This window comes from Saccopteryx bilineata, chromosome 5, assembly GCF_036850765.1.
Source record: "Saccopteryx bilineata isolate mSacBil1 chromosome 5, mSacBil1_pri_phased_curated, whole genome shotgun sequence".
NCBI classification, from domain to species: Eukaryota; Metazoa; Chordata; class Mammalia; order Chiroptera; family Emballonuridae; genus Saccopteryx; species Saccopteryx bilineata.
Window position 1 is genome coordinate 265,889,054 of NC_089494.1, and position 25,148 is coordinate 265,914,201.

Below are 25,148 nucleotides of genomic sequence, written 5' to 3' on the forward strand. Positions count from 1 at the left end.
CGGCTGGCCCCAGGCAGACTCAGCAAGGTTCCCTGGAACTCCCGGGGGCCTGAGATCCTTCCTGTTCTCTGCGGCCACTCACTCACTGAGGAACCTGAGAGCCAAGGAAAGGGTGGAGCCCCAGCCTGAAGTCCCTGACACCCCCTGGGGCTGTTTATCCTCACCCGCCTGGTGCGAGTCCCAGGCCCCCGATGCACACATGTCCTGAAGAACAGACCCCCCGCCCCATGCGCTGGGCTCACCTGAGCGTCCTGGGCTGGCTGGTCCCTTGGGTGTCTGGTGCTGAAAGGAGCCAGTCGCAGCCACAGTGACCCCAAGGACCAGTCGCAGCCACAGTGACCGCAGGGACCAGTCGCGGCCACAGTGACCGCAGGGACCAGTCGCAGCCGCAGGGACCAGTCCCAGCCACAGTAACCGCAAGGAGCCAGTCCCAGCCACAGTGACCGCAAGGACCAGTCGCAGCCACAGTGACCGCAAGGACCAGTCGCGGCCACAGTGACCGCAGGGACCAGTCGCGGCCACAGTGACCGCAGGGACCAGTCCCGGCCACGCTGACCGCAGGGACCAGTCGCGGCCACGGTGACCGCAGGGACCAGTCGCGGCCACGGTGACCGCAGGGACCAGTCGCGGCCACGGTGACCGCAGGGACCAGTCCCGGCCACGCTGACCGCAGGGACCAGTCGCAGCCACGGTGACCTCAGGGACCAGTCGCAGCCACAGTGACCGCTTCTCCGGGTTCCTTCAGGCCCTGCCACCCCCGTGTCCCTGAAGGACAGGAGCCATCTGCTCCCTGCAGTGAGATGGGTAACCCCTCAGATGCCTCACCTGAACTGAGGGTCCTGCTCGACCCAGAAACACCCTCGGGGAGGGACGCAGGGCAGCTTCGGTGGTGGCGAGAGCCTGTCTCACCCCTTCCCACGAGCGGCCTGGGCCACACGCCAGCGCTCAGAGGCCTGTGACCCCTCGTGACAGAGGGGCTGCCGCCGCCCACCGTCCTGGTGGCTCTAGGGTACACGTGTCTTCTCGGATTGTTTTCCATCCTGTCTGGGAACCTTTGCCGCCCTGAATGGCCCGTTCCCGCCGGAGAGAAAGGGGCGTGCCCGTGGGGTGTTGGGGAGCAGAACAAGGCAGGCTGTGGGACCCTCGGGGTGGGCAGTGGTTCCCCTGACATGGGACACGTGGTCCTTTATTCCTGGCCCTGCGACCAGGTATCAGGAGGGGCATGGATGCAGAAGACTTCTTCAGATGGGAGTTACGGCCCTGGGCCTGCATTCTAGTGGCCAGCTGGACCTGACTCGGACGCCTCGTGGACCAGCCCAGGCTCGGGGGCAAGGGCAGGATGGGTTGCCTGGGAGCTGGAAGGCCACAGGAAGTCAGCCCCACCCGGGTTCTTGTTGCCACTGCCTCAGCTGCTGTTTGTAGAGCCCACCGGCATCCTCATCCTCGCAGCCTCCTGTGGGAACACAGGGGACCAGAGGCAGCAGGGGCCCCTCAGCCAAGAAATGGTCCAGAGGTTTGCTGTGGCCCGAGGCCTGTGCTGGGGGGAGCCGGTGGGGGGAGCCGGGAACCCTTCCCTCCCGGCCAGCTCCCTGCGGCCAGCAGAGGCTGATGAGGAGTCCAGCAGGCCCAGCAGTTGAATCCAGGACAAGGCCAGGTGGGCCAGGAACACCCCAACACTAAAGGTGGGGCCCTCGTGGGTGTGGGAGGTGTGCTGTTTGAGCCAGGCCTGCCCAGGCCAAGACTCCGGCCTTCCCAGCAGCTGGCAGCACCGCCGAAGGCCTCGGGCTGTTTGTGTGGGTCCGTGCGGCCCCTGGTGAGTGATGGTTGGCACAGTCATTACAGAAACTCACATGTCTTTACATGTGCAGGGGCCAGGATCCCGGGCCTCCAAGGTCCCCTTCTTGTCCTGTGGAGTTGGCTGGGGTCTGGCATCCAGTGGACGGACATGCAGGCCGCTCACTGTCCCCACCTCCCCTCCCTGGGACAGGCACCCAGAGGCCCCACACTGGCCAGGGCCCACCTGCCTGAGTCTGGACCTCAGAGATGTGGTAACAGCCCCAACCCCGCCCTGGGACCGGCCTTCCTGCCTCCAGAGCCTTCGCACTGACGGTGGGCTTCAGGGCCCGGGCCAGGCCACGGGTCCAGCACGCAGACCTCGGTTCAGAGGGTGGCCCTGCCCGGCTCTCCTCCCCGGCCTCCAGGTGGGCATCGGTCCCCAAGCAGCACCTGCTGAGGCTGCGGGGAGGGTACCTGTCTACAGGCACCAGAGCCGGTCCCAGGGGGTAGAGTCCACCCTCCCTGGGGAGGTGAGGATCAGGGAGCAGCAAAGGGGCTTCTGGGGCCGCCCCTCAGGAGGCAAGGCTGAGATTCACTGAGACGGAGACAGTGCTGAGTGGGCCTGCCTGGGAGACCCCAGCAGGGAATCTGTGGGGCAGCCTCATTAACAAGGTCCCATGGAGAGGGCTGTGGAGTGAAGGGGACAGGGGAGTCTCAAGCCCCATACAGCCACAAACACCCACATGCACACACACACACACACACATGCACATGTATGAACACACGTGCATGTACCCACAGGTGGACACAAGCACTCATAGGCACCCACTCCCATCAATGGTCCCAGGTTGCCTGAGACAGGATGTGGGAGAGGGATCAGGCACCCCAAGACAGGACTCACCAGGCCCTGGGTCCCTTTTCCATGGGTGAGGGGACAAACTTGTCTGCCCCAAGGATGGGGGGTGGGGCAACCCCCTTCAGTCATGTCTGTGGGGCTCTGGGGAAGCAAGGAGCACGGTGGGGCATGGGCCAGTCGCCCACCACCTATCCTCAGTCTGGGGCCCGGGGGAGGGGAGAGGAGGAGGAAGGTGTGGCAGGAGGCCACGGGCAGGGGGCCTCCTCTGAGAGGAGCCAGGTCTTTCCAGGACCTGCCCTTGGTCTGCTCAGGATGGCCCTCCGTGGTCACCCAAGCAGGAGGGGCTTAAGCTGGGCTGGGCTGGAGGAGATGGAGGGAGTTGGACACCTGGGAGGTGGCCACAGGCTTCCAGGTCCCAGCCACAGGGACCCGCCACCCACGTCTCTTGGATGCCCTGATGAAGTTTCTGGGCCGGGACTCGGGTGGGCAGCCTGCCCCTCCCAGGAGCCAGCCCCTCCGGCTCCTCCGCTGGGCTGGGCCCTGGCGTCCACCAGGCCCTGGCGGCGAGGTCTGCGGGCGGGTGAGGTCTGCTGGCTGGTGCTCCCCCCCATTTCCTCTTGGCCCACAGGCTCCCGGCGGCCTCGGGAACAAAGGGTGGATTGTGCCCCGCTCTGGGCCCGCTCCCCGCCCAGAGCTGCCCCTGCCGGGCCCCAGTGGGCAATGTTTGTGTTTGCAGCCAAGCAAGGCTCCTCTGGCCAACCTGTGAGGGCTCTGTGAGCCGCAGCCGCGGGCACCAGCCGCTGGCCTGGGAGCCCAGGAGCCCGTCTTGACCGAGCTGCTCTGTCTTCCTCAGCAGCCTCCCAGCACCCAGAGGCAGGGCCTGCCCAACACCTTCCCCTCTGCAGACATTTCCCGTCGCCAGCCTGCACCCTTGTCACCCCCCTGGTGTTCTGTGACTCTCTGTCCACCCTGCTGGACTAGAAGCAAAGACTCCTCTGCTGTCCGTCCGTCTAGCCTCCGTGGTCACCAAGCATCTGGGGTGCCCCCATGCTCAGGGTCATTTTTGCAGGGAGCCCAAGGGCGACAGGATTCCTGGTTCCCAAGAGAGCAGGATGGAGGGGGAGGGGCCACAGCACTGGCACCACAACCCCAGCATTCTGGGTCCAACAATCTCTTCTCCCACCAAGCACTTAATGAGCACCACTGTGTACAGGTGTGGGTGCCAGAACCCCACCCTCCTAGGCCCATGGTTGAGGAGCATTCGGCAGAGGACAGACACCCCCAGGCAAACACCATCCTGTTTTTATTTTTATTTTATTATTTTTTTTTCTGTATTTTTCTGAAGCCGGAAATGGGGAGAGACAGACAGACTCCCGCATGCGCCCAACCGGGATCCACCCGGCACGCCCACCAGGGGCGACGCTCTGCCCACCAAGGGGATCGCTATGCTGCGACCAGATCTACTCCAGCGCTCGGGGCAGAGGCCGAGAAGCCATCCCCAGTGCCCAGGCCATCTTCGCTCCAATGGAGCCTCGGCTGCGGGAGGGGAAGAGAGAGACAGAGAGGAAGGAGAGGGGGAGGGGTGGAGAAGCAGATGGGCGCCTCCCCTGTGTGCCCTGGCCGGGAATCGAACCCAGGACCCCTGCACGCCAGGCCGACGCTCCACCACTGAGCCAACTGGCCTGGGCCACCATCCTGTTTCCCAGTGGGTCCAGGGTCGTGTGGCTGCAGCCCCCCACACCCCACACAACAGGTAGAGCAGGTCCTCACTCAGACACTCGGACAGAGACAAGGGCATGCTCCAAGGCCTCCCCCAGAGCAGCCAGGCCAGCGGGCAGCTCAGAGCAGGCCCTGGTGACATCAGCCCCTCAACCAAGGAAGCTGGGAGGTGCTAGGCTCCGGGCAGGCGGGGTGGGCACTGTCCCCACAGCTCCCACAGGCAAAGGCTCAACCAGGCAGAGCCCCGAGTGGGGGGTCCCAGCACAACCCCGGTGTACCCCACCCCAGGAAGGGGCCTCGCTGCCTGCCCCTCCCCCACCCACACTGTCAAAGGCGCTTTGTGGTGGCGATTGTCTTGGAGGGGCTCCAGGAGTGAGCCGTGGAGGGTGGCTTTGGGGAAAAAATAATAGAGGAAAGAGCTGTGAAAGAAGAAGGAATTTGCCTCCACGGAGCCCAGTGCTACCCTTCCCTGGGTCTAGGTCCCAGCTGAGGTCTTAGACGGCCCCGGGGCCACTCAGTGCCATCTGGGGCCAGGTCCGGGCTTACCTTTTATCCGTGCCTTCACCACGGGCCCTCTCTTCCATGCCGCAGATGAGGAGACTAAGGGTCAGAGTGGAGGGGTGGCCGTGGGGCCCCCGTGGACGCAGCTGTGAGCACCAGGGGTGGAAGATGTTGCCAAGGCTGCAGAGAGCAGGGTGCAGGTAGAGGTCAGGGTCCTGTTCCCTGCCACCCAGGGCCAAGAGACCTAGAGTGGTGACCCAGGACCGCCCCCTTCCCGCCCACACATCAGAGGCGCACTGTGGGCATTGAGTGCCGCTCTCTCTGCATGCCAGATGAAGGGCCACACGAGCAGTCCCTGAGGGAGCTGGCAATGATGCCCATCTCTCAGAGGAGGCTTGGAGCGGGTGGGGGGCCAGGGGTGGCAGGGGCTGTGTGGCGACCCTGATCTCCTTGCCACTTGCTCACTGGTCCTGCCTCCAGCTGGGTGGCCTCCAGGTCGTGGAGGTATCAACCCACCCCAAATCAAGTCCCCAGGGCGTGGCCAAGGGGAGGTTCTGGCCAGGGAGTGGGCTGGGGGCTTCCTGCAACCGCTGCTGAGATGACGCTGGGGCAGCGTCCCAGGGGAGACTCATCATGGGGACGGCCTTGTCCCAGTACCAGCAGGGATCTGGGTGGGTCCCGCTGTCCTCACCCCTCACCGGGAGCTCGCCTCCTTCCTGCCACAGCCCTCCCACCGAAGCCCGCCTGCAGTGCCTCCTGTCGGGGTGGATGCAGCTTCCCAGCAAGAACCCGGCTGCTGCCGGCCTCCTCCATGCATCTGGCCCCTGCTGCCCTGGCCTCTCTGTGGGGATCCCCAAGGGCAGTGGGAGCCTCCTGGGATGCTTGGCCTGTCTCTTCCCCACTCGCCCAGGTTATCCTCTGCAAGAATCTTTCCGAGGTCCAGGAAGTTGTTTGGGAAGAAGGGCAGAAGAGCTCAACCTTCCCAGGGACTCACACGTACCCCCTTCAACTGCCACCTGGCCCAGCTCCTCAAGGGCCGGCCAGAGCCTCCACCCCTACCCGTGGCACCCACCCCTCCTGCTAGCTGTTGGCAGCTGCCCCACCTGCCAGCCCAGGGCCAGATGCCCACTGACTGCAGCAGGAGTGAGGGTGTGGCACGCAGCCCCCCGGTGGGGGAAAACTCAGGCCCCCCCACTGCCCTCATCTGGAGCTACTGCAGATCCTCCATCAGTCCCTCAACTGTGCCCTGGGACATCTGGCCCCAATCTGAGGTCACCTCCCTTCAGTTTCCCACCCACCCTGCAAGCCAGCATGTGTGCCCCCTCCCCAGAGCTTACATGCTAGTGAGGTCCCTCAGGGCCGTACTTTGTGGTGGGAAGATGTAGCTCAGTGCAGCCTCTAGGGGGTGGCCCCGTTCCCCTCTGGCCCAGGACAGAGGACTGTGCCAGGCGCTGGGGGAGCAAGCCTCCGGGCATCAGGCACGGCCCAGGGAAACCCGGACAGCTGAGTGAGGGCAGTGTGCATGCTCATGAACCCTGCTGCGGGGCTGCAGCCTAGGACACCTCGAGCCACTGTGCTGGCCACTGGGCCTGACCCTCACACACTGCCTTCTCACCCCAGACAAACGCCAATGTCAGGGCTCCCTAAAGAAACCAGTCGGCACCCCAAGAAGCAAGTGTGTGCTGAGGGACCCCTGACCCAGGCATCTCCCCGCCCCAAGCTGATGCTGAATTTGTGCTGGCAGAGGCCCCACCCAGGCTGGCTAGCTAGGGCCAGACTGTGCTGGCTGTTTCCACACTGCACATCGGTGGTGCCAGGGTCTGGGCCAGGACACTGCCCAGCAGGGCACATGCAGGGGTAGGCTCCTGAGCCCACCAGACAGGACCCCAGATGGCACAGAGCATTGGGTTTGGAAGGCCAGAACAAGCCTTCGGAATTGGCTGACACGGGGCTCCCCTGGGGCTGACCCATAGCTGGTACCCACCCACAGGAGAGACCCCCAGGTGGGAAGCAGGTCCTCCCCCAGGTCTGGGACCTGCACAAGGCCCTACCTCGGGCCACAGAAACATGTGGGTCTGAGTTGAGTCAGACCCTCTCTTGCACAGACAGTGGCAGTCCAGGGATCGGGGCAGGGGATGGGGGAGGCTGGGGACACACCAGCCATCGGGGCCCTAGGACTCAAGATGAGGACTGACCAGGGCTCAGCAGGGTCGGGGGCACCTGGGGGGGTATTGGATGGGGGCAAATAGGGAGAACATTATGGACCTTCAGTGGGCTCTGGCAGGAGGAGCTGAGCGGCCAGTGCTGGAGGACAGAGTGGCTGAGGGGATCAGCCCCAGGCCGGGCAGTGGCCTGGCCAAGCTTGGGGACGGGATGCCTGAGGGACTGTGCCGGGCAGCTGGGGAAGGGGCTGGCAGAGAGGGTGCGGCACAGGGTCCAGCCCAGACGGAAAGCCCAACTGCAGGCCCAAGCACCATTGGCTGCGGCCATGGCTGCTTCCACTGGCCCTGAGCTCAGGGGGCAGCGAGGCCTGGGAGCCCAGAAAGCCTCCCTTTGCTTCCAGGGGCCAAGCCACCCGGCCGGCCTTTCTGGGGTCCTGCCTGCCCACCGAGGCTTCGCATTCCAGGACATCTCTGCTGAGGGGTCACAAGGGATCCTGGCCTCAGCATCAATCAGTGCCCCCTCTACAGCCTTGAGCAGCAACAACACCCCTCGGACAACTATTTCTCTCCTTAGAGACAGTACCCTTAAAATAAACCCCAAATCCCAGATCCTCGTGTTCCTTGGGAACCCAGGACCCGGGATCCCGTGTCACTGAGCCCCAAATCCCTAAGGAGAGCCACTGGCCCCCAGCTTTCCCCACCCCATCCCTGTGTTCCCCCAGCCTGTCCTGTGAAGGCCCCGAGCCTAACCAAGCCTGGGCACAGGACACAGAAGGGGTCCCCAGCAGCCAGGCCCACCCTGCCCTCTGAGCAAAGAGCAGCCGCAGGGGTCTCTGCCCACCGGATGCGGCAGGTTCCGTGGAGTGCCCTGGAATCCTGGGCCACCAGAGGCTCCTCATGCCAGAGGCTGGTGCCAGGAATGGGGCTATGTATGGCTGCTCCCCCAGACCCCACACGGGAAGTCCCTGTCTCTGTACCTCACCTTCAGCACCCCCGCCCCACAGGCCCAAATGTCCTTGTGTCCTGGTTCTGCTCAAGGTCATCTGGGGCACCTTTCATTCGTTCCGTCCCTATCACAGGCCCCCGCCCTTGTGAACCCCACGCAGCACCCCCCAGGGGTTCTTGACCCTGTGCCCCGGGCCCCAAATCAAGTCTGTGTCCACCAAGCGTCCCATGTTCCTGTCCCCTTTCCTATGTCCCACATCCTGCACTCCTGTCCCAGGTCCCTTGGCCGGGCCCCAGGACCAGGCTCTGATCTCCTGCCAGGCCCTCCCAACACACGGCTCGTCGGGGGGCAGGGTTGGCCCACGTGCCCCTCATCCTTGGCCTCTGGTCGCACTGCCCCGTCCCTGGCATCAGCCTCAGCTCTCCCCCCTGCAGGACAGCTGCTGGATGGCTTGCCGACACCCCTTTGAAGCCCGGAGGGCCGGGTGGCAGCAGGGGGCAGTCACACCCGAGGGTGTCAGAGCCCGGGCCACACTTTCAAGTTTGCCAGACTTCAAGGGGACCGGCTTACCGTGCCCAGAACGGATCACAGGAAAGATAGCTAGCTGGCTCAGCACCTGGGGCTGTGCCCTCCCAGCACCCCATCCACCCAGCACCCCGCACCTCCCAGGAACACCAGGAGTCTCCCAGAGTGGCTCAGCCTGGCTCGGTCTGGTTGGGGGTGGTCATGCTGAGGACATGGCTATTTCCCCCCCACACCCCTCCTCCTCCACCACCAGACCGGGAGACCCCTGGGAGACCCCAGGGCAGGGCCTAGACCTCACCCCACCCCCAGAAAACCCTGCAGAGCTGGGGGCAGCGGCATCTGTGTTCCTGTGGGTGAATCTCAGAACTGGCAGCTGCCCACTGGCCTTTCTGTCTGTGGCCAAGGGCACTTTGGGGCCTGGCCTCAGTGTCAGTCTACTAGGAAAACCGCAAAGGGGCAGCGGAGCTCAGGATGCAGCCCCACAGAGCCCGCAAGAGGAGTAGCTCAGCCACAGTGCCTGTCCCTGGTGTGACTGGGCTCCTCCTTGTCCCTGGACCCTGCCCACCAAGCTCCTCATGACCCCACCCACAACCCCAGGCCCTTTGCCTGCACCCCCAGAACCTGGACATTGCACATCCTTCTCTGCTCAGCCTGGGAGTCCTCAGGGGGTCAAGATGCCCAGAAAGACAGAGGTGTGGGGTGTTATGGGGGTCAAGGTCAGCCAGCAAGCTGGTCAACACACATCTGTTCAAGGCAGACTTGGCACCCGCCTGGGGGCACCCCTTCCCGCACTGTTCCCTCCCATCCCCACCCTATGGGTGTGCACGGAAGTGAGATTCCATCCTGGGAGTGTGGGTGCAGGGCACCTCTGCCACGCTGGGGGGACAAGATCCAAGGCCGCGGCACATCCATGTGAAACCACCCAGGGGTCGTGGTCACACGGAGCTGGAGAGAGCCCAGGGACAGGAGCGGAGCAGGAGAGGGCACAGCTGGGGACTAGGGGCTGAGGGGAGCAAGGGAAAGCTGACCCCTACTAGGCAGCTTCTGAGGACCACGGAGAGACAGCAGGCAGCCCAGGACGGGGGTGGGGGTGGGACTCTGGCTTTGAGCTCCAGGGTGGGGTCTGCGGGTAGGGGGTGTGGTCGTCGAGGTGGCGGAACAGCCTTATGGGGACAGGATGAGTTGGTCTGGTCCCCTGAACAGCCCAGCACCCCAACATGTCCACAGAGACCATCTTTCTCCAGGACCCCTGGAAAGGTTCCGGCGGGCGGGTGGGGAGCCCAGGGCCACTGGTCTCAGTGAGGACTCAGCCCCGGGCCCTGCTTGGCCCGCCTTGCCCATGAGAGACTTCCTCAGGGCTGATGAGGGACAGCCCCTGGTGGACAGCACTGAACACCAGGCCAAGGATGCAGGTTCAAGTCCGGGGTCTCAGTCTCTTCAGGAGAGTCTGGGGCTGTACTCTGCACAGTGCCTGCTCCTCAATAGTTCCTGACCCAAAGGCGGCCAGATGGCCCACCTCCCAAGGTCTCCCCACTACCGAGAATCACCTCTCTTTCCACACCTCTCCCACCTTAGACTAACCCAACCAGCCTCACCCAATACCAGCTGTCTGTGCAACGGCTGTGGGCCCCCTGCAGCCCCTGCGGCCTGCCCTGCAGTGGGGTTGCCCAGTGGAGCTAGGACCTCTCTGCCATAGCGCTTAGCATAGGTGGTATTAATACCTGGGGCCAGGACGACTCAAGTGGGGCCTCCCTCAGGGCTAGCCTTTGTCTCTTTGGGTACAGGAGTGGGGTCTACTCTGGGGAGGCTGGAGGATTGGAAGATGTTGCAAAGGACAAGGGACCCCACCCTGCAAAGCATGGAAGCCCGTGGTGGAGGGTCGAGGGACTGGAGGTCCAGCCCTGGGAGACCAGGGAGAGGAAGGGCCGCCCCAGTGTGAGCAGGCTCAGGGAGTGGGGCCTTGGCCCTGACCTTGGGGGGCCCAGAAGTGCCTGAGACGGACCTTGGACCTTGTTTCGAGAAGCAATGAAAACCAGCGCTGGCCCAGGCAGTGCCCTGGACACCTGCAAGGCTTTGCCCTTTCCGCCGGACATGGAGGCCCCAAGGATGCAATGTGCCTCACACTAGTGGCTTTGCTGACATCACACAGGTTATTTTAGTGCCTTTTCCTAAGAGGTTCCTTCAGCACCTCTGGGCCACAGGAAGCCCCACCATGGAGTGCTGGCCCCACAAGTTGGGGCCTCAGTCTCCCTATCTGAAGAGCGACACCGTTCTTGCAAGCCCCGGGGTGGTGGCTAGACTCTTCGGGTGTCCTGCAGGCAGGAGGCACCTGGATGGAGGCGAGTGTAGCCCTAGCCTTCCAAGGCCACCCACCTGAACCCCAGAATGTGGGACAGGAGAGGCACTGAGGGCCACAGGGCTGCGCCAGTAGAGAGAGGCATTCCCTGGGCTGGCCGTGCGGGGACGGCAGCTAGCCAGGGAGGCGTGCAGGTGCGTGACGCGGTGCTTCTGTTCAGGGGACTGACAAGGAGCCCTGGGACCCAGGTCTCCAGCCAAGCCGCAGGGCCAGCAACGGGCCTCTGAGAGTCTTCCTTGTTCCTGGTCTGGAGGCCATGACGTGAGCCCACATGCTGGTTCATGGGCGTGTACACACACGCGTACAGGTGCAGGCCATAAACGAGTGCACACACCTGTACACACACAGGTCCACACCTGTACAGACACAGCCTATACATATTATGAACACACAGACAGAAACACTAGTTTAGAGGAAAAGGATGCATATTTTCTTGTTTAACAAAATAAATTAAATATACGAAGCTTCAGCTCAAACTCTATATAAAATTACAGAGGTCTGGGGCCACTGCAGGCAGTGGGAGGATGGGTGCCTGGCCCCGAGGTGGACATTCGGCCACAAGGCCGGGTCTCTGTGGCCCAGCCCTCCCCTTCATCATTAATATTATTATCTTAATTTCTTAAATATAAATATCAAGGCCCCCTTCTCTCTGGCGCTGGGAGGCAGGGTGTGGCCCGAGTCACTCCCAGCTGGGCTCCAGCCTCTCAGGACAAGGCCTGGGAATGCTATGCCCGACCCCGAGCCCAGGGTATTGGTAGACTCCTGGTTACCCAGGACAGGTGGCAGCAAAAATAGCCACCCACCTGCCGAGGCCTGGGCAAGGGGACAGGCGGGCAGGCATAGGACAGGGATGGGGAGTTTTTGGTTTGCTAAGCCAGGGTGCCTCTCAGATCTCCTGCCAGGCCCCCATGAAATCCTCCTCACAGGCCAAGGGCTTCCCTCATCCAGGGGGCCCAGCACTACACACACACTGCAAGTTACACACACAGGCCTGAGTGTGGGTCTGACTGTCCACGGCACGTCAGCGTGTACCTGTGTGAGTGTGGAGGTATGTCAGGCGTGGACATGCGTCCAGTGGTGCGTGTGCCTCGCACAGGGTGCCCAGGCTGCTGGCTGCGCCCCTCCCGTGCGGGCACCTCCCTCCTCCACAGCCCTCGACTCCCAGCCTGCCTGCGAGGCCTGGCCTCCAGGTGGCCACCCCTGGTGCCCGGAGCCCCGAGGGTGGCACCACTAACACTGGTAGTGGATGTGCTGGTGCTGGTGGACCTTACCCTCCACGTGTGAGTGCGTGTGTGAGTGCGTGTGCGTGTGCACATCCGTGTAGAGTTTTGGGTAAAGCTTGGGGCCAGCAGCTGAGCCCGGGCCCAGCAGGTGCTGGGGGGCCGGCGCTCCCAGTTCCTCACACAGCCCCACCCCTGCCATGGTGCCCAGGGCAGGTGACACCGGCAGGTCTTTGTCCCCGCCACGGTCCCGGGTGGTCACCGGTGTGCGGTGTACAGGCACAGGGGGGGTGGGCACGGGTGCGCACGGCTTCTTCTTGGCCTGGCAGAGCCACAGGAGCACGGTGCCCAGGATGAAGACGGCGCCGGCTGGGATGCCAATGACCACGGGCCAAGGCAGGCTCGTGGTTGAGGATGAGGGCGCCATGGGAGGCCCTGGAGGCTTGGGATCTGCAGGAGAGAATAAGGAAAAAGGACATGAAGGGTCAGGAGTGTCCGCAGGAGGCTGACAGGGCGGGGGCGGAGGCCGGGGTGGGGCTGGGGCGGGCACCTGGCAGCACGGTGAGGAAGGCGCTGCGGAAGCTGTAGCCCATGGTGTTGGCGCCCAGGCAGATGTACATGCCTGCGTCGTCCTGGCGGGCGCGGGTGATGAGCAGCTTGTTGAGGTAGGAGCCGTCGGGCCGGGACCACACGTCCCCTGTGGGCAGCACCACGAACTTCTGGCCGCCCACGTCGATGGTGGAGTTGTAGCGGCCCTCTGCGCCATACTCCACGCGCTTCAGCCACTGGATCACGGGCTTCACGTCGCTGCGCACCTTGCACTGGAAGGAGGTCGTGCCCCCGAAGTCCACCGTGGTGTTCACAGGGTGCGTGCCCGTGAGGACGGGCTTGGAGCGCGTCCGCTCTGTGGGGAACACAGTGTGTGGGCACGTCCCCGCCCCCCCCCGTCCCTCCCCCCCCCCCCAGCCGGGCACTCACGGATCACATCCACCTTGTAGGTGGCGTTGATGGCGCCTGCGCGGTTCGACACTCGGCACGTGTACTTGCCGCTGTCCTCGGGCCGCAGGTTCTTCAGGCTAAGTGTCCACTTCTTCCTGTGCTCGCTGGCCTCGGGGCGTGTCAAGGCCTGGTCGTCCTTCATCCACATGATGTCTGGCCGTGGGTGCCCGCTGGCCACGCACTTGAGACGCACAGAGCTGCCCACGGGCCGTGCAATCACCCGGCGCCTCATCTTGGAGGGTTGCGTGAAGCGGGGCCGAGCTGTGGGGCGGGCGGCACAGCGGTCAGGGGGCAGGGGACGGAGGGGGCCCAGCCGCACCCGAGGACAGTGACGTCGCCTGTGCTCACCCCACTGCTTGCTGGCTGGGTCTTCCTGGCCCCCGGAGGAGCCCTCCTGCCCTGGACTCTCCCTGGCTGGGCTGGTGTCCTCTGCGGAGAGGAGGGTGCGTGAGATGACCCCCTGCTGCCCCCCACCCACGCACGGGCTGGTTCTCAGGCCCCGTGTCTGGCCCAGCTGGGAAAGCTCCAGAAAGGCAAGGGGAGGCCATCGGGTGCACACCCACATCTCAGAGTCCCAGAGACAGCTGGGCAGAGGACACCCAGCCCACTCCCAGGGTGCAGGTGACCCCAACAGGCGCGGGGACCTGAGAGCTGGCCCCCCACCCCGGCTCCGGGGGGTCTGCAGGCCGGGGGGAGGGGCGGGCCTGGTGGCAGCTGCAGTAACCCTAGCCCACATCAAGGGGCCGAGGGCTGGGTGAAGTGACATGGCCGGCATACCGCCCCGCCATCCTCCCCTCTGAGAGGGCAGTGGGGGGGCACCCACAGTGTTCCCATTCCACAACCCAGAGAAGGCCCCCGGCAGGGGTGGGGCTTGCTGAGGAATGCCCCCTCCCCAGGACAGCCGTGCCTCCATCCAGCCCAGGACCAAGGCCAGCCTGTCTCAGGTCCCCACCCCGGGACCCAGCGCGGGGCAGCACGGCTCAGTCTCCTCCTTCACGAGTGAGGCCGGTGTGGCCCGAGGGACCCGCCTTGGGGAGACCCTTCCCCAGAGACCCACCCTGGGAGCACACGGAGGAGCCGCCCGCCCGGTACCAGCAAGTGCAGGGTGTGTCGCTGGGGACACCGCCCAGTCCCCAAGCCCAGGCCCCACAAGCAGAAGAGAACAGAAGGTCCTTGGCTTCCCTGGGGCGGCCCCTCTGAACTCCGAAACCTGAGACTCAAAGTCACCGCCGACACCACGGCAGGCAGCCGGCCTGCCCAGCATGCCCATCAGTGGGACCACCACCCTGGGCCCCAATACCCACTCCTGCTGCCCCTGGCTCCAGGTCAGCAGGACCTCTGGGGAAGGAGGGTCCCTGAGATGTAGGCCTGAGGAGAAAGGACCCAGGCTGGGGGTGGTGACAGAGTTCAGGCCCCTGTGCCAGGCTCAGAAGAGGTCGCTGGCTGTCCCAGTGGCAGTGGGTCCAGCTCAGGCGGTTGGGGGCGGGTGGGGGCAACAGGGAGGGTCGACTCGGGCACGAGCCCCTGCCCGCCCACCACTGACCCATCACGATGAGGGTGTAGTTGACGCTGAGGCTGCCGAAGCCGTTGGTGGCCTTGCACACGTAGGCTCCAGCGTCCTCCCTCTCCACCTCCTTCACCCGCAGCCCCTGGGGCAGCACGCGGAACCGGCTCCAGCCGCCGTGGATGGTGCGGCCGTCCTTGGTCCACATGGTCAGCGGCGGTGGGTCCCCCTCCACGGGGCACTGCAGCCGCACAGTGCGGCCCAGCCGGGCCACCTGCCGCGGGACCACCTTGTCGGCCATCCTCGGGGGGCCTGCGGGCGGGGCAGAGGCCTCAGTCAGGGACGTGGTGGCAGGGGTGTCGGGAGCCCGGGGAAGGCCCGTCCCTGAGGGGGTTCCCCATGGAGGACTCCACCCCGAAAACCCCGCCCAGCACCAGGAGCAAGGGCCTGAAGCACAGGGCCTCCTCCCAGACCGCTGGGCCCCTTGCTGCGTGCCAGGCCTACGTCTGCCGACACAGCTGCGTGCCACCGCACGGAAGCAGGAACCACCCGCGGCCGGAGCAGCGCACCGCGGCGTGTGTGCACGTACACATATGAGTCATGTGGCCCCCACATGGTACCCCGTGTCTGGTGGCCCATGTCTGTGTGCGTGGACCCCGCCTGGGTGTGCCTGACCAAGGGCCCCGCTGTTCCCAGGTACACCTGCACCATGTCGCTTAATCCAAGGCCCTCGGGCCACAGGGCAAGGGGTTGGGCACACTGACCCCAGGTGCAGGGTTCCTGCCCGGCTGGCAGTGCACGCCCACTGCCCACTGCCCACTGCCCACCCAGGGAGAAAGAAGCCAGGCTGAGGGAAGCCATGGTGCCCCTCATGAACAGGAGGAAATCCACTCCCATCCCCACCAGCCTGGGTCCAGCCACAGGGCCTCTGGAGTCAAGTGTAGAAACAGCGGAGTGTCCAGGCCTGGAGGGCACTGAGCAACTGGCTGGCTGGGAAGGGTGCTGCAGGTGTCAGAAAGGCCCGGGCTCATCTCCTGACCAGCGGCAGGCACCTGCCTGTGCCCGTGCCCATGGCCCCAAGCCTGGGGCGCTGCGGCTCCTGGGCCATGACGACCACAGGGTTCTCATGTGCGGTCTCCTGGCCCACGGTGCCGACCCAAAGAGGCAGCCATGAGCACCCAGTGGCCGGCACCTGGGCCCCCCCCCCCCCGATGTGGCCATTCCAGGCCGGGAGTGCCAGCATCCCAGTGTCCTGGCTCCACAGGAGGTGCCAGAAGGTGGCGGCTGCTCCCAGATGCTATTGAATGGGGCCTGAAGGCGGCATGTGTTTTTAATCACCAGCCAGTATTTCTTCAACATGCAATTACCAGCTGGTTACGTTGGGGCCTCTGCAACCGGGGCCCCACATGCTTCTGCGGGTGCGTCAGAACTCAAGCAGCAGCTTCTCACTCATCACTGCCCACTCCCAGGGACCCTCCCAGAGCACCGAACCCCGCGCCACTTCTGTCTGAGGGTGCTGAGTGGGCTGACATGACAGCCCAGGGTTCAGGGTTTCTGGGTTCCCGGTGGGGAGGGGCTCCTCCCAGTCCCGCCTGCTCCCTCACTCTGCCCGACACACTCCACTCCATCAAGCCCACCCTGCCAACAGGCAAGCCCATGCCCCGTCCTGCCTAACTACTAGACAGCACACCGTGGCCCCAGGCCCCTGAAGCTCCCCCAGCCCTCTCCTCACCAGCTCCCAGCCCCCCCCCATTCCCTGGAAGGGACAAGAAGAGCAGAGGTGACAGGGGTCTGAGACCCCCCCCTCTTCCCAGTTACTCCACTGCCTGCAGGGCCCGAGCGGGAGGGGTTGCAGGGTCCACAGACAAGGCTCCAGTCTCATTCCCAGGCCGATCAGCCGCCACCTGTCACTGCCTGAAATTCCACCATTCACAGGGGCCTCCGGCTACAGGACAAAGAACCCCCCCTCCCAGCCTGCACGGTGCCCTGGGCCTCCAGGACTGCCACCTGGGCACACACAGAGACATGCAACTTCTCAGAAGACACAGGGAAAGGCAGTGCCCTGCCTGAGAGGCCATGTCCTCCATGTCGGGGCTCTGCCCACCCTAACACTGCCTGAGGGGCACAACGAGGGGCTGGTCAACACCCTCACCCCTCATTAGAGCCTGCTCCGTGGCAGAGAAAGGGCTGACCCGCCCTGCAGGTCACCTCCAGCCCCGCCCCGCACAGGAGAGCGTGAGCAGTGGGGGTGTCTGCTGGGCAGCAGCAGCTGGGGGGGGGGATGCCCCTCATCACCGCGTCCCTGCAGAGGGACAGAGCCAAGTGGCCGCCAGACGACCGGAAGTGTGGCCCCAGAGTGGCCGTGTGGAGCGGTGCTGTGGGACAGGCAGGCTGGAGCCAGCCTTATCCTAAAGCAAACAGCCCCTTCCCCCGCCCCCGTGGCCAGCCCAGCCTGCCCCATGCTGGACCCAAGGCCAGGCCAGGCCCTGGGCTACCCCCACACCCGCCTCCTCAGAGACCCTGGCGGGCTCAGCAGAGGAAAGCCCCCCCACCCCCAGATTCCTGGGAATTCTGGCCGTCAGCATGATTGCTGCAGCTCTGTATTTAGCCTGGGAAACAGAAGTCCCTATTGTGCTACCTGGGCAGGGTGTCCAACCCACTCAGTCACAGGGAAACTGAGGCAGCGGCTGAGGCCCAAGGGCCCCTGGAGGGTGTGTGGAGGAGTGCCTGACACTCCCAGGCAGGGCCGGGGGCGGGGGGAGGCTTGACCCCCTCCCAGGTCTCCCCCCCCATCCACCCTCGCCTCCCTCCCTGTGAGCTCCTCCTCTAGGAAGCCCTCAACCCTGCACACGCCCTAAACCACAGCCCTGGGAAGTTCCTGGCACGGGCAGGACACGATGGCCACATGGAGGAGGTTCAGACATGGGGATCGGTGAGGCTGGGTCAGGGTCTCACCACGTGGTGAGGGCTGAACACTGAGGTGGGGACAGGGAGGGAGTCACTGCCCCCTTTTCCTCCCTGTTTTCCCCCTCCCCCGGCTGTGAAAACAAGGCCAGGAACAGGGGTGCCAGGAAGGGCCAGCATGCAGCCACCTAGAGGTCCCACACCCTTTCTACACAGCCAGGCTTCCCAGCTGCCCACCTGAGCTCAGGTAACCCACACAGAGGCTGCCATCTAGACCCACAGGCTGTCCCCCGGACACAGAGGCTGCCCCTACACGTACAGGATGTCCTCACACAAAAGGCTTTGCCCCAGACGGATACTCTGTCCACAGGTGCTGCCCCCAGACCCATGCGGTCCCCCCGAATGCATACTCTTCCCCTAGACAGTCCCCAAGGTGCGCACACACATCCCAACGGTGGATGCAGACCACCCCCCACCAAGGGACACAACCCGCCTCTGAGCACGCAAGACCCCCCCAGGCCTGCCCCCCACCCCCTACCTGGCCAGGGTTAGTAAAACAAAGTCCCTCTGTAACCAGTGGAACCTGGGAGGGCAGAGGGGATCAGGGCACTGGGAGGCACGGAGGGGAAACAGAGGGTGGGCACGCCCCGTGCAGCCTCCACAGGCCCCGGCTCAGTACCACACCCCTCACCACCCCAGGGCCTCCGCACTGGCTACCCAGCGGATGACCTCCTGACCCCTCCCCTCCAGAGCTCCCACACTCCTTCAGCGGGGGGGCCTGCCCACAGTCTGTCAGGACCCCGGCCCTGGGAGTGTCAGCCTTGGCCTCTCCTCACTGGTCAAGGCGGACTGCGGGCCTTGCTCTGCTGGCCCTGAGCTTCCTTCAGGAGAGGCTGGACCAGGCACTGCCCTGCGCCCGGCCCAGCAGGGGCGGCAGATGCACTGGCTGTCTCAGGCCTCCCCCACACCCGCCCCCGGTCGGTGACACCCACTCCCAGCAGCCGCAGACACAGATGGGAGGGTGTGCAGGGACCACCTGGCCAGCTACTCGGTGCTGGCCTGGTCACCAGCGAAACCTGTAAAGCCCCAGAAGTTTTTGGCCCGGGAGAAACTCTCTGGCCAGGGGTGCACAGGCACCAGGCTACTCGTGCAGGGACTGACCACGGGGTGAAGATGGCACCCAGAGCCACTGTCCTGCTGGGCCCCAGCACTCCTGAAGCAGCTGCGTGGCCTAGGACGGCATGAGGGGCCTGGTCAGAGGGCAGGGAGGGGAAGCAGGTCCAGCCTGGACACCCTGCACCAGGTGGAGCAGGTGGACACTTTCTGGGAGGGTGGGGGACCCATGTCCTCACCCCACGGTGAGAGGGCATCCAGCACAGGGCTGATTTGGAGAGGCCCACACGTGGTGGCCCCCAGGCCAACACCCTCCTCTCCATGTAGGTGAGACCTGGAGGGGGACAGGCACCCCCCCAGGATGGGGCACAGGTGACAACCACGACGGCCTGAGGGCGGGGGACGGTCAGGGACGTGCATGCAAGTGCACACTCGACACAGGCTCCCCGTTTCCAGCCAGCCCAGGGCGGCCCCCGGGGGCTGCACCCACAGGACCCGTGGTGGAACTGGTAGGACCCGCAGGACAGGTGGCTGCCCCAGAAGCCAGGCCATTCTGGGCACAGCTCGGGGACAGCCTGACCCACAGATTGAGCACGCTGGCTGGAGTGCCTGCTTCCCAGCAGGGCACCAGGTGAGCAGACAGGTCTCTTCCCTTCCCTGGAAGTCCTCAGAGGGACCATAAGCAGAACCCTGGCCGTGGGAACCCTCCTCCCTGCCATCTCAGGGGGTACAGAATGTCATCCTGGCAGTTCCACTGCCCTAGGGGAACCCCACATAAACTGCCAACAGCTGATTGGCAGCACCCACCCAGACTCACTGCCACAGTACCCACCCCGGGGGCTCCGCGGGACATCCAGCAGCCCCCTCCCCACGTCCAGATCTTGCCAGGTACACTGGACTCCAAGCTGTCCCCTCTACCCTGCAGCTCACAGACAGTACTCACGTAGAACTCAAGTCCCCATCACAGCTTCCCCAGAGGGGCCCGACCCTACCCCAACTGTCAAGGAACCCAGAGGGTTCCATCAGAGTGCCCTCGAATGCCAGCACCGGACCCTGACCACCTGAGTACCCATGTTGCCTTGGAGTGTGATCAGGACATTTCCTGAGCTAGAACCCCAGGGCCAGAGGTCAGGCTTCAGGCAGAATGGATGCTCTGTATGCTGTTGAGGGCTCACACACTGGACAGCCCAACCCATCCAGTGGCCTGGGCACCAGGTGCCTCCAGGTCACACACACCGGCTCCTGCACCACACGGGGCACCACAGGGTCCTCAAGGACCGGCCTGAGGCTGGACCAACCAGCCCTCAAGAACACAGCAGGTCACACTGTGCTCCAGAGCAACGGGACAGTCCCCAGAGCCCCCAAAGGCTGCAGCGGCAGCACGGAGGCAGCCTGAAGCCCTCTGGCACTGGGTGAGGAGCACCCTCTCTGTGGGTGGCTCTGCTGGGCTCGACAGTGCAAGAACCAGAGGGGCCACCACACCAGGAGGGAGGCACAGCACCCTCCTCCCGCCTCTGCCACAGGCCCAGCAGTCACTCCTCAGCCCCTCAACAGCCCTCGGCTTATGTAAATCTCTCAGAAATAAACTCCAGGCAGGAAGAAAAGCAATTGTTTCCTGCCAGGACGGGACGCCTGGGGTTTCAGCCGCCCTGGGGCTGGGGCACCCTCCCTGCCGCAGGCAGCGCCTCCCAACGGGACAGCTCCTAGGAGCCTTGCGGGAACTGGTTCTCCCCTGGGGTGGGGGTGGTCTATGTGGGTGAGGGTGTGCAGGACCCAGCCTACCTGCCTCAGGCCCTGCCCCCAACCGCCCAGTGAGGGCAGGGCACACAGACTCCCCACTGGGGGTGGTAGAAAAGCCCCAGCACTCCCCTAGCACTCCCGCCCTAAACTCCGCAGCCAGCCGGCCTCTCAGCCCAGCCCTGGCCTGTCCCCAGACACAGCCCCATCCAGCCACACCAATGCACCCACATGCCCAGGATGTCGACCCTGGCCAGGGTGAGCTGCCCCTCTGCCCAGAGACCCCTCCCTGGAAGCCTTTCTTCTTCTGAAGCCCATACCTCCCCCTCTCCACCTATTTCCCTCCCCCAGCTGGCCTAGATGGCTGCCCCAGGCTACCGCTGCCTCCCCTACCCCCACAGCCCAGGACAGGGCCCAGACAGCAACCAAACGGGACACCACGGGGCTTAACGGGAGCACCCAGTGGTCAGCACTAGGAGGAGCAGATGCCAGCACTGGAGACGTACCCACGGGGTCTGGGTACAGCGGCCTAAGCACCCTTCCCCTCCACCGAGAATGAGGCACAGAAATGAGCCACGGAGACCAACGAGGGTGTCCCATGGTGGGGGGGGCCGGAAGCAAGTGCTCTGGCCTGTGGGGTCACAGCTCGCCTCCCCCTGACGGTCAGCAGTGCCCGGGCTTGGCCCTGGGCAGACCGCAGACTGGGACTGCTGCTGGGGGAAAACCAACATTTCCCCGTCAGAGCCCTGGCGCCTGGCGGGAGCCGGAGGCCCATTGATTCCCGCACAATGGAGAAGGAGCCTGTGTTTCCAGGCCCAGCCAAAGGCGACTTTGTTCACAGCTCCCTCCGCCCCCAAGAGAGGACAGTGATTTATTCTCCCTTCCAGGAGTGGGGCCCGAGTACAGGAGGCAAGTACAGGAGGCGGCTGGCCCGCACCCCACCTGGCAGTGCCTGGGCCTGGCTCCCGCATGTACACCTCAGCCCTGCCGCACTCGGACCAGCCGCTGCCCAGTGGAGCCTGGGGTAGGGGGGCAGGAAGGAGGCCCCTTGCAGCCTGGCCAGAGGCCCTGGTCCTCCGATGTTCACACACGCGCCACCACAGGGATCCTGACAGCCACACATCTTCCTGCTGAATCGCACCGGGCAGACCGCCCTCCCCATGGGGCCGGGGCGCCCGCGTGCCAGCCAGCAACCAGCCTCCCGGGATCACTATTCTGTTCACCCAGACGAGCAAGCTGTCTGGGTTCACAGGACTGGGGGCGACCTGGAGGAGTGGCCGCTCAGAGACCTTTCCCGGTACACCATCCTTGGAAAAAGAGTCCAAACGTGGCACTTCCCAGAACACCCCTGAAACAACTTCTTCCAAAGTTATTTGTGAAAAGTATTTCGTGCTGAACCTCTCAAGCGTCCACTGTGAGAAATAAAAAGGAAATAGAGAAAGCCAAATCCTATCTTTTCTCAAATTTAGGGGGGGAAAAAAAAGTTTAAGACAAACCCACCAAGATTGTGAAACTTTGGGAAAAGGGGAACTTTAAAAACATGATCTGACTCTAGAGATGTACCGATTCCAGAAGTTGTGACACCGCAGAGAAAATGGCTTTCGAAAAACGCAAACAAACACTCTAGGCCCTGGTTTGCTGGCTGAAAGGTCCAACCGGCCAGCTCACCCGGGAAGTGGGAAGCGCCTGATGTCCAGGCCGGGAGGAAAAGCCAGCACAATTCAGGACGAGTGCCCCCACCCCCACCCAAAACCACAGAGGCACTGCCCTTGGAGAGCGGCCCCTAGGTCCCCACTGCCTAGAGCCAGGGCTACGGCTGGGGCTGGACACAGGCATAGCCCTGAGGCCGAGGCCAAGGGGCACAGCGCACCAACTCAGGCCCCGCTGCCCACTGCCAGCCCCCACTCCACCTTGGGCTCCAGCCAATGACCAGGCCAGGACAGCAGCCTCCAGAGCCTCCCTAGCTGAGTGGCCAGAGGACAGGCAGGTGCAGGGATGGGGGAGTCCACGCAGATAAAAGAAGAATCAAAGTCTGGGCCTCCGGCTGTCAGGGGCGCCTCGCTGACCATGACTTGAAAGTCCGTAGTACCCAGGACGCTGCCCAGCCCAGACATGGCTGAGGGCCCCCACCCTCAAGCCAGCCGGTCAGTGCCCGGCCGAGGCGGGCGGGCAGGGAGGGAGGGTACTGTGGCATGAGGCCCACCTGGGCCGCCGCCCGCCACCCAACACCCGAATGTAGCCATATAAGGCCACGTTGGGCTTGGTGCGCCCGCTGGGCGGCAGGGGAGGGGTTCGAAGCCTCAGAGGACTGGCGGACAGGGCAGGGACGATCCTGAGTGGTCAATACACCCAAAGGGCTGGCCTGGCCACAGGTCCCGCCTTGCTGAGGGGAGGCCAGCACAGACCATGGCGGGCAAGAATTGGCCAGCACATGTCACCCGTTACCCATCAGCCAAGGATGCCCTCACTTGCTAGGGCTGGGGCCAGGGGCCAGGGTCCTTCAGAAGTCGTCCCAGGCCTGGACACTTGGACATCAGGTGTGTGAGCACACACCCAGGCCCTGGTGTGACACAATGCGAGAGCACCATGTTCAACCTAAAGCAGGTAGTCTTTGAGGTCTGCCTTGAAGCAGCCCCCCCACACACACACACACAGTGCAGCAATCCCAGGAGCTGGGGACTTCGTACCTGAGGTTGGGCAGGCCGGGACACAGGACTGGGTTGAGTCCCAGATGCCAAGAACGTCCCCATTGTCCCCACACTACACCCTGGCCACCATGGGGGTCTCTGCAGATTCCCAGGGGCCTAATTGGATTCACTGTGGCCAAATAGCCCACTCCCCAAGAATACAAGATGACCAGCAGCCCTCAACTGCAGGTACCCACGTGGATGTGTATGAGTGTGTCCTGTGGGGGAACTGCAACCAGAACCCACCTTGCCAGCAAATGTGGGGCCTCAGGGGTGAGCTGGGAATGCCCTAGGAGTGGGGCGGGGGGACCCTGCAGGTGAGCTAGGGGTGCCTCCACAGTGAGGGAAAACCCTGGGGGTGAGCTGGGAATCCCAATGGGTACGCTGGGGTGCTCTGTGGATGAGCTAAGGGAACATCACGGGTAAATTGGGGTGTCCCATGGGTGAGAGGGGACCCCGTGGGTGTGCTGGAGTGCCTGGCGGGAGAGCTAGGGCCTGCGGGTGAGGGGCCATGAGTGCGGCAGGCAGGGGCGGGGCGCAGGCACGCGCCAGGCGGGCACTGGGGCAGAGTTGAGGGCCGGAGGGAAAGGGGCGGCGCTGGCGGAGGCCGGGGCGCTGGGGCGCCGGGCTGGGCGCCAGGACTCACCTCGGGCGGCGGCGGCCAGCGGGAGGGCCCCCAGCAGCAGCAGCGGCGGCAGCAGCAGCAGCAGCAACGCGGGGCTCGGCGTCATCTCGGCCTGTCCAGACCTGGGAGTATGGGGTGGGGGTGGGGGGCGGTCACTGGCGCGCGAGGTGGGGGTCGCCACCCTCCGGCCTAGGGCCCCGGGCCCCGGGGGTCGGGTGCGGGCCGGTGCTTCGGGCGAAGGAAGCCGCGGCGGGGAGACCGTGGGTATCAAAGCAGACAAAGGGTTTACACTAATTACCGCCTCCCCGCCGCCCCCTCTCCAAGCACCGTCTGGATTCCTGGCGCTTGTAACTCGGGCCTGCCCGCGGGACACACAACACCGGCGGCCCCGCAGATAATCGCCTGCGCCATTAGCGGACAAATTTGCGCTGGAGGGGGGGGCACGTGGGGTGCCGGGCGGGGGCGGGGCGCACAGGACCCCTGAGCGGGCGGGAGCGGCGGCGGCGCGTGTCAGTGCCCGGCGGCGGCCCCGCGGATCAGGGATCCTGACCCTCCCGGCCTGCGCCCCGGACCCCGGACCCAGACCCTCCCACGCGGCCCCCCAGTCGTCTCCTGGGGCCGCGAGCGCGCGCGGAGGGGCTCACCTCGGCGGGGCTCGCGGGCGGCGGGGCTCAGGGCCGGGCCCGCGGGTAGTGCTGTGCGGTCATCGCCGCCCCGGGCGCCGCACCCCGCCGCCCCGCGCCCCCGGGCCGGGCCTCGGGACGGCGCGGCGCTACCTGAGCGCGGGCGGCTCGGGCCGGGGCCGGGGCCGGGGTCGAAGTCCGGGACGGGGACGGGGCAGGCGGCAAGGTCGCGTCCAGGGGTCGGGGGCCGGCGCCGGGGTCCCGGGGCGGCGGGGCGAGGGGCCCGGGGCGGCGCGCCGCGAGGCGTCCTTCCCTGCGGGGCTTTGTCAACTCTCCCAGAGCGAACGCCGAGCCCGCCGCGCGCCCCGCCCCGGCACAACTTCCCGCCAATCGGAGCGCCACGGCCTGCTCGCCCCGCCCCGCGCCCCGCCCCGCGCCTGAACTTTCCGCCAATCCGCACGTGCGCCCGCCCCTCCCGCCTGGCCCGGGGGCTTAACCCTTGCGGTACGGGAGGCCCGCGGGCGGGGCGGCTCCCTGGGGCGCGGCCCCGCCCCTTTCGGTCCTGTTTCCCACCCCCCCACCCCGGATCCTCCTCCTCCTCCTGGTCAGGTCCCCACACCCGGCCCCCGGCCCCACCCCCACTAGGCTCCGCGCTCCGCCAGGTGCCGTGATGCCCACCCCGCACCTGCACCTATCCACAGCCGCATCAGAGGCCCCAACACCAGGGTACCCCCTCCTTCCGCACCCTCAGAGCTGACCTCTGGCCAGCCCCATCTGGCTGCCCAGAAGAGGCAAACTGGATGTCCTCAGGCATTTCTGGGCCTCGGGGTCCGTGACTCATGTTGCTGTTGGGAACAGAGGGGTGTTCCGAAACCCGGCTCCAGCCCAAAGCGGC

At 65.1% G+C, this 25,148-nt stretch overlaps 1 protein-coding gene across 3 annotated transcripts; it reads right to left on the reverse strand.

The window, feature by feature from the left end:
• Window positions 1-11,248: 11,248 nt before the first annotated feature.
• FGFRL1 (fibroblast growth factor receptor like 1) lies at window positions 11,249-24,549 on the reverse strand. Of its 3 annotated transcripts, none has more exons than XM_066280984.1 (7): window positions 24,275-24,549; window positions 23,652-23,752; window positions 14,604-14,876; window positions 13,409-13,489; window positions 13,040-13,321; window positions 12,612-12,965; window positions 11,249-12,511 (listed from the first exon to the last, which is right to left on the reverse strand). In XM_066280984.1, exons 2-7 carry the CDS (start codon window positions 23,734-23,736, stop codon window positions 12,072-12,074), a joined length of 1,515 nt encoding a protein of 504 aa, XP_066137081.1. In that variant the 5' UTR covers window positions 23,737-23,752; window positions 24,275-24,549; the 3' UTR covers window positions 11,249-12,071. The 3 variants fall into 3 exon arrangements, with proteins under 3 accessions (XP_066137081.1, XP_066137082.1, XP_066137083.1); XM_066280985.1 differs by having other exon boundaries at window positions 24,407-24,448; XM_066280986.1 differs by lacking the exons at window positions 23,652-23,752; window positions 24,275-24,549 and adding an exon at window positions 22,229-22,395.
• Window positions 24,550-25,148: the final 599 nt, after the last annotated feature.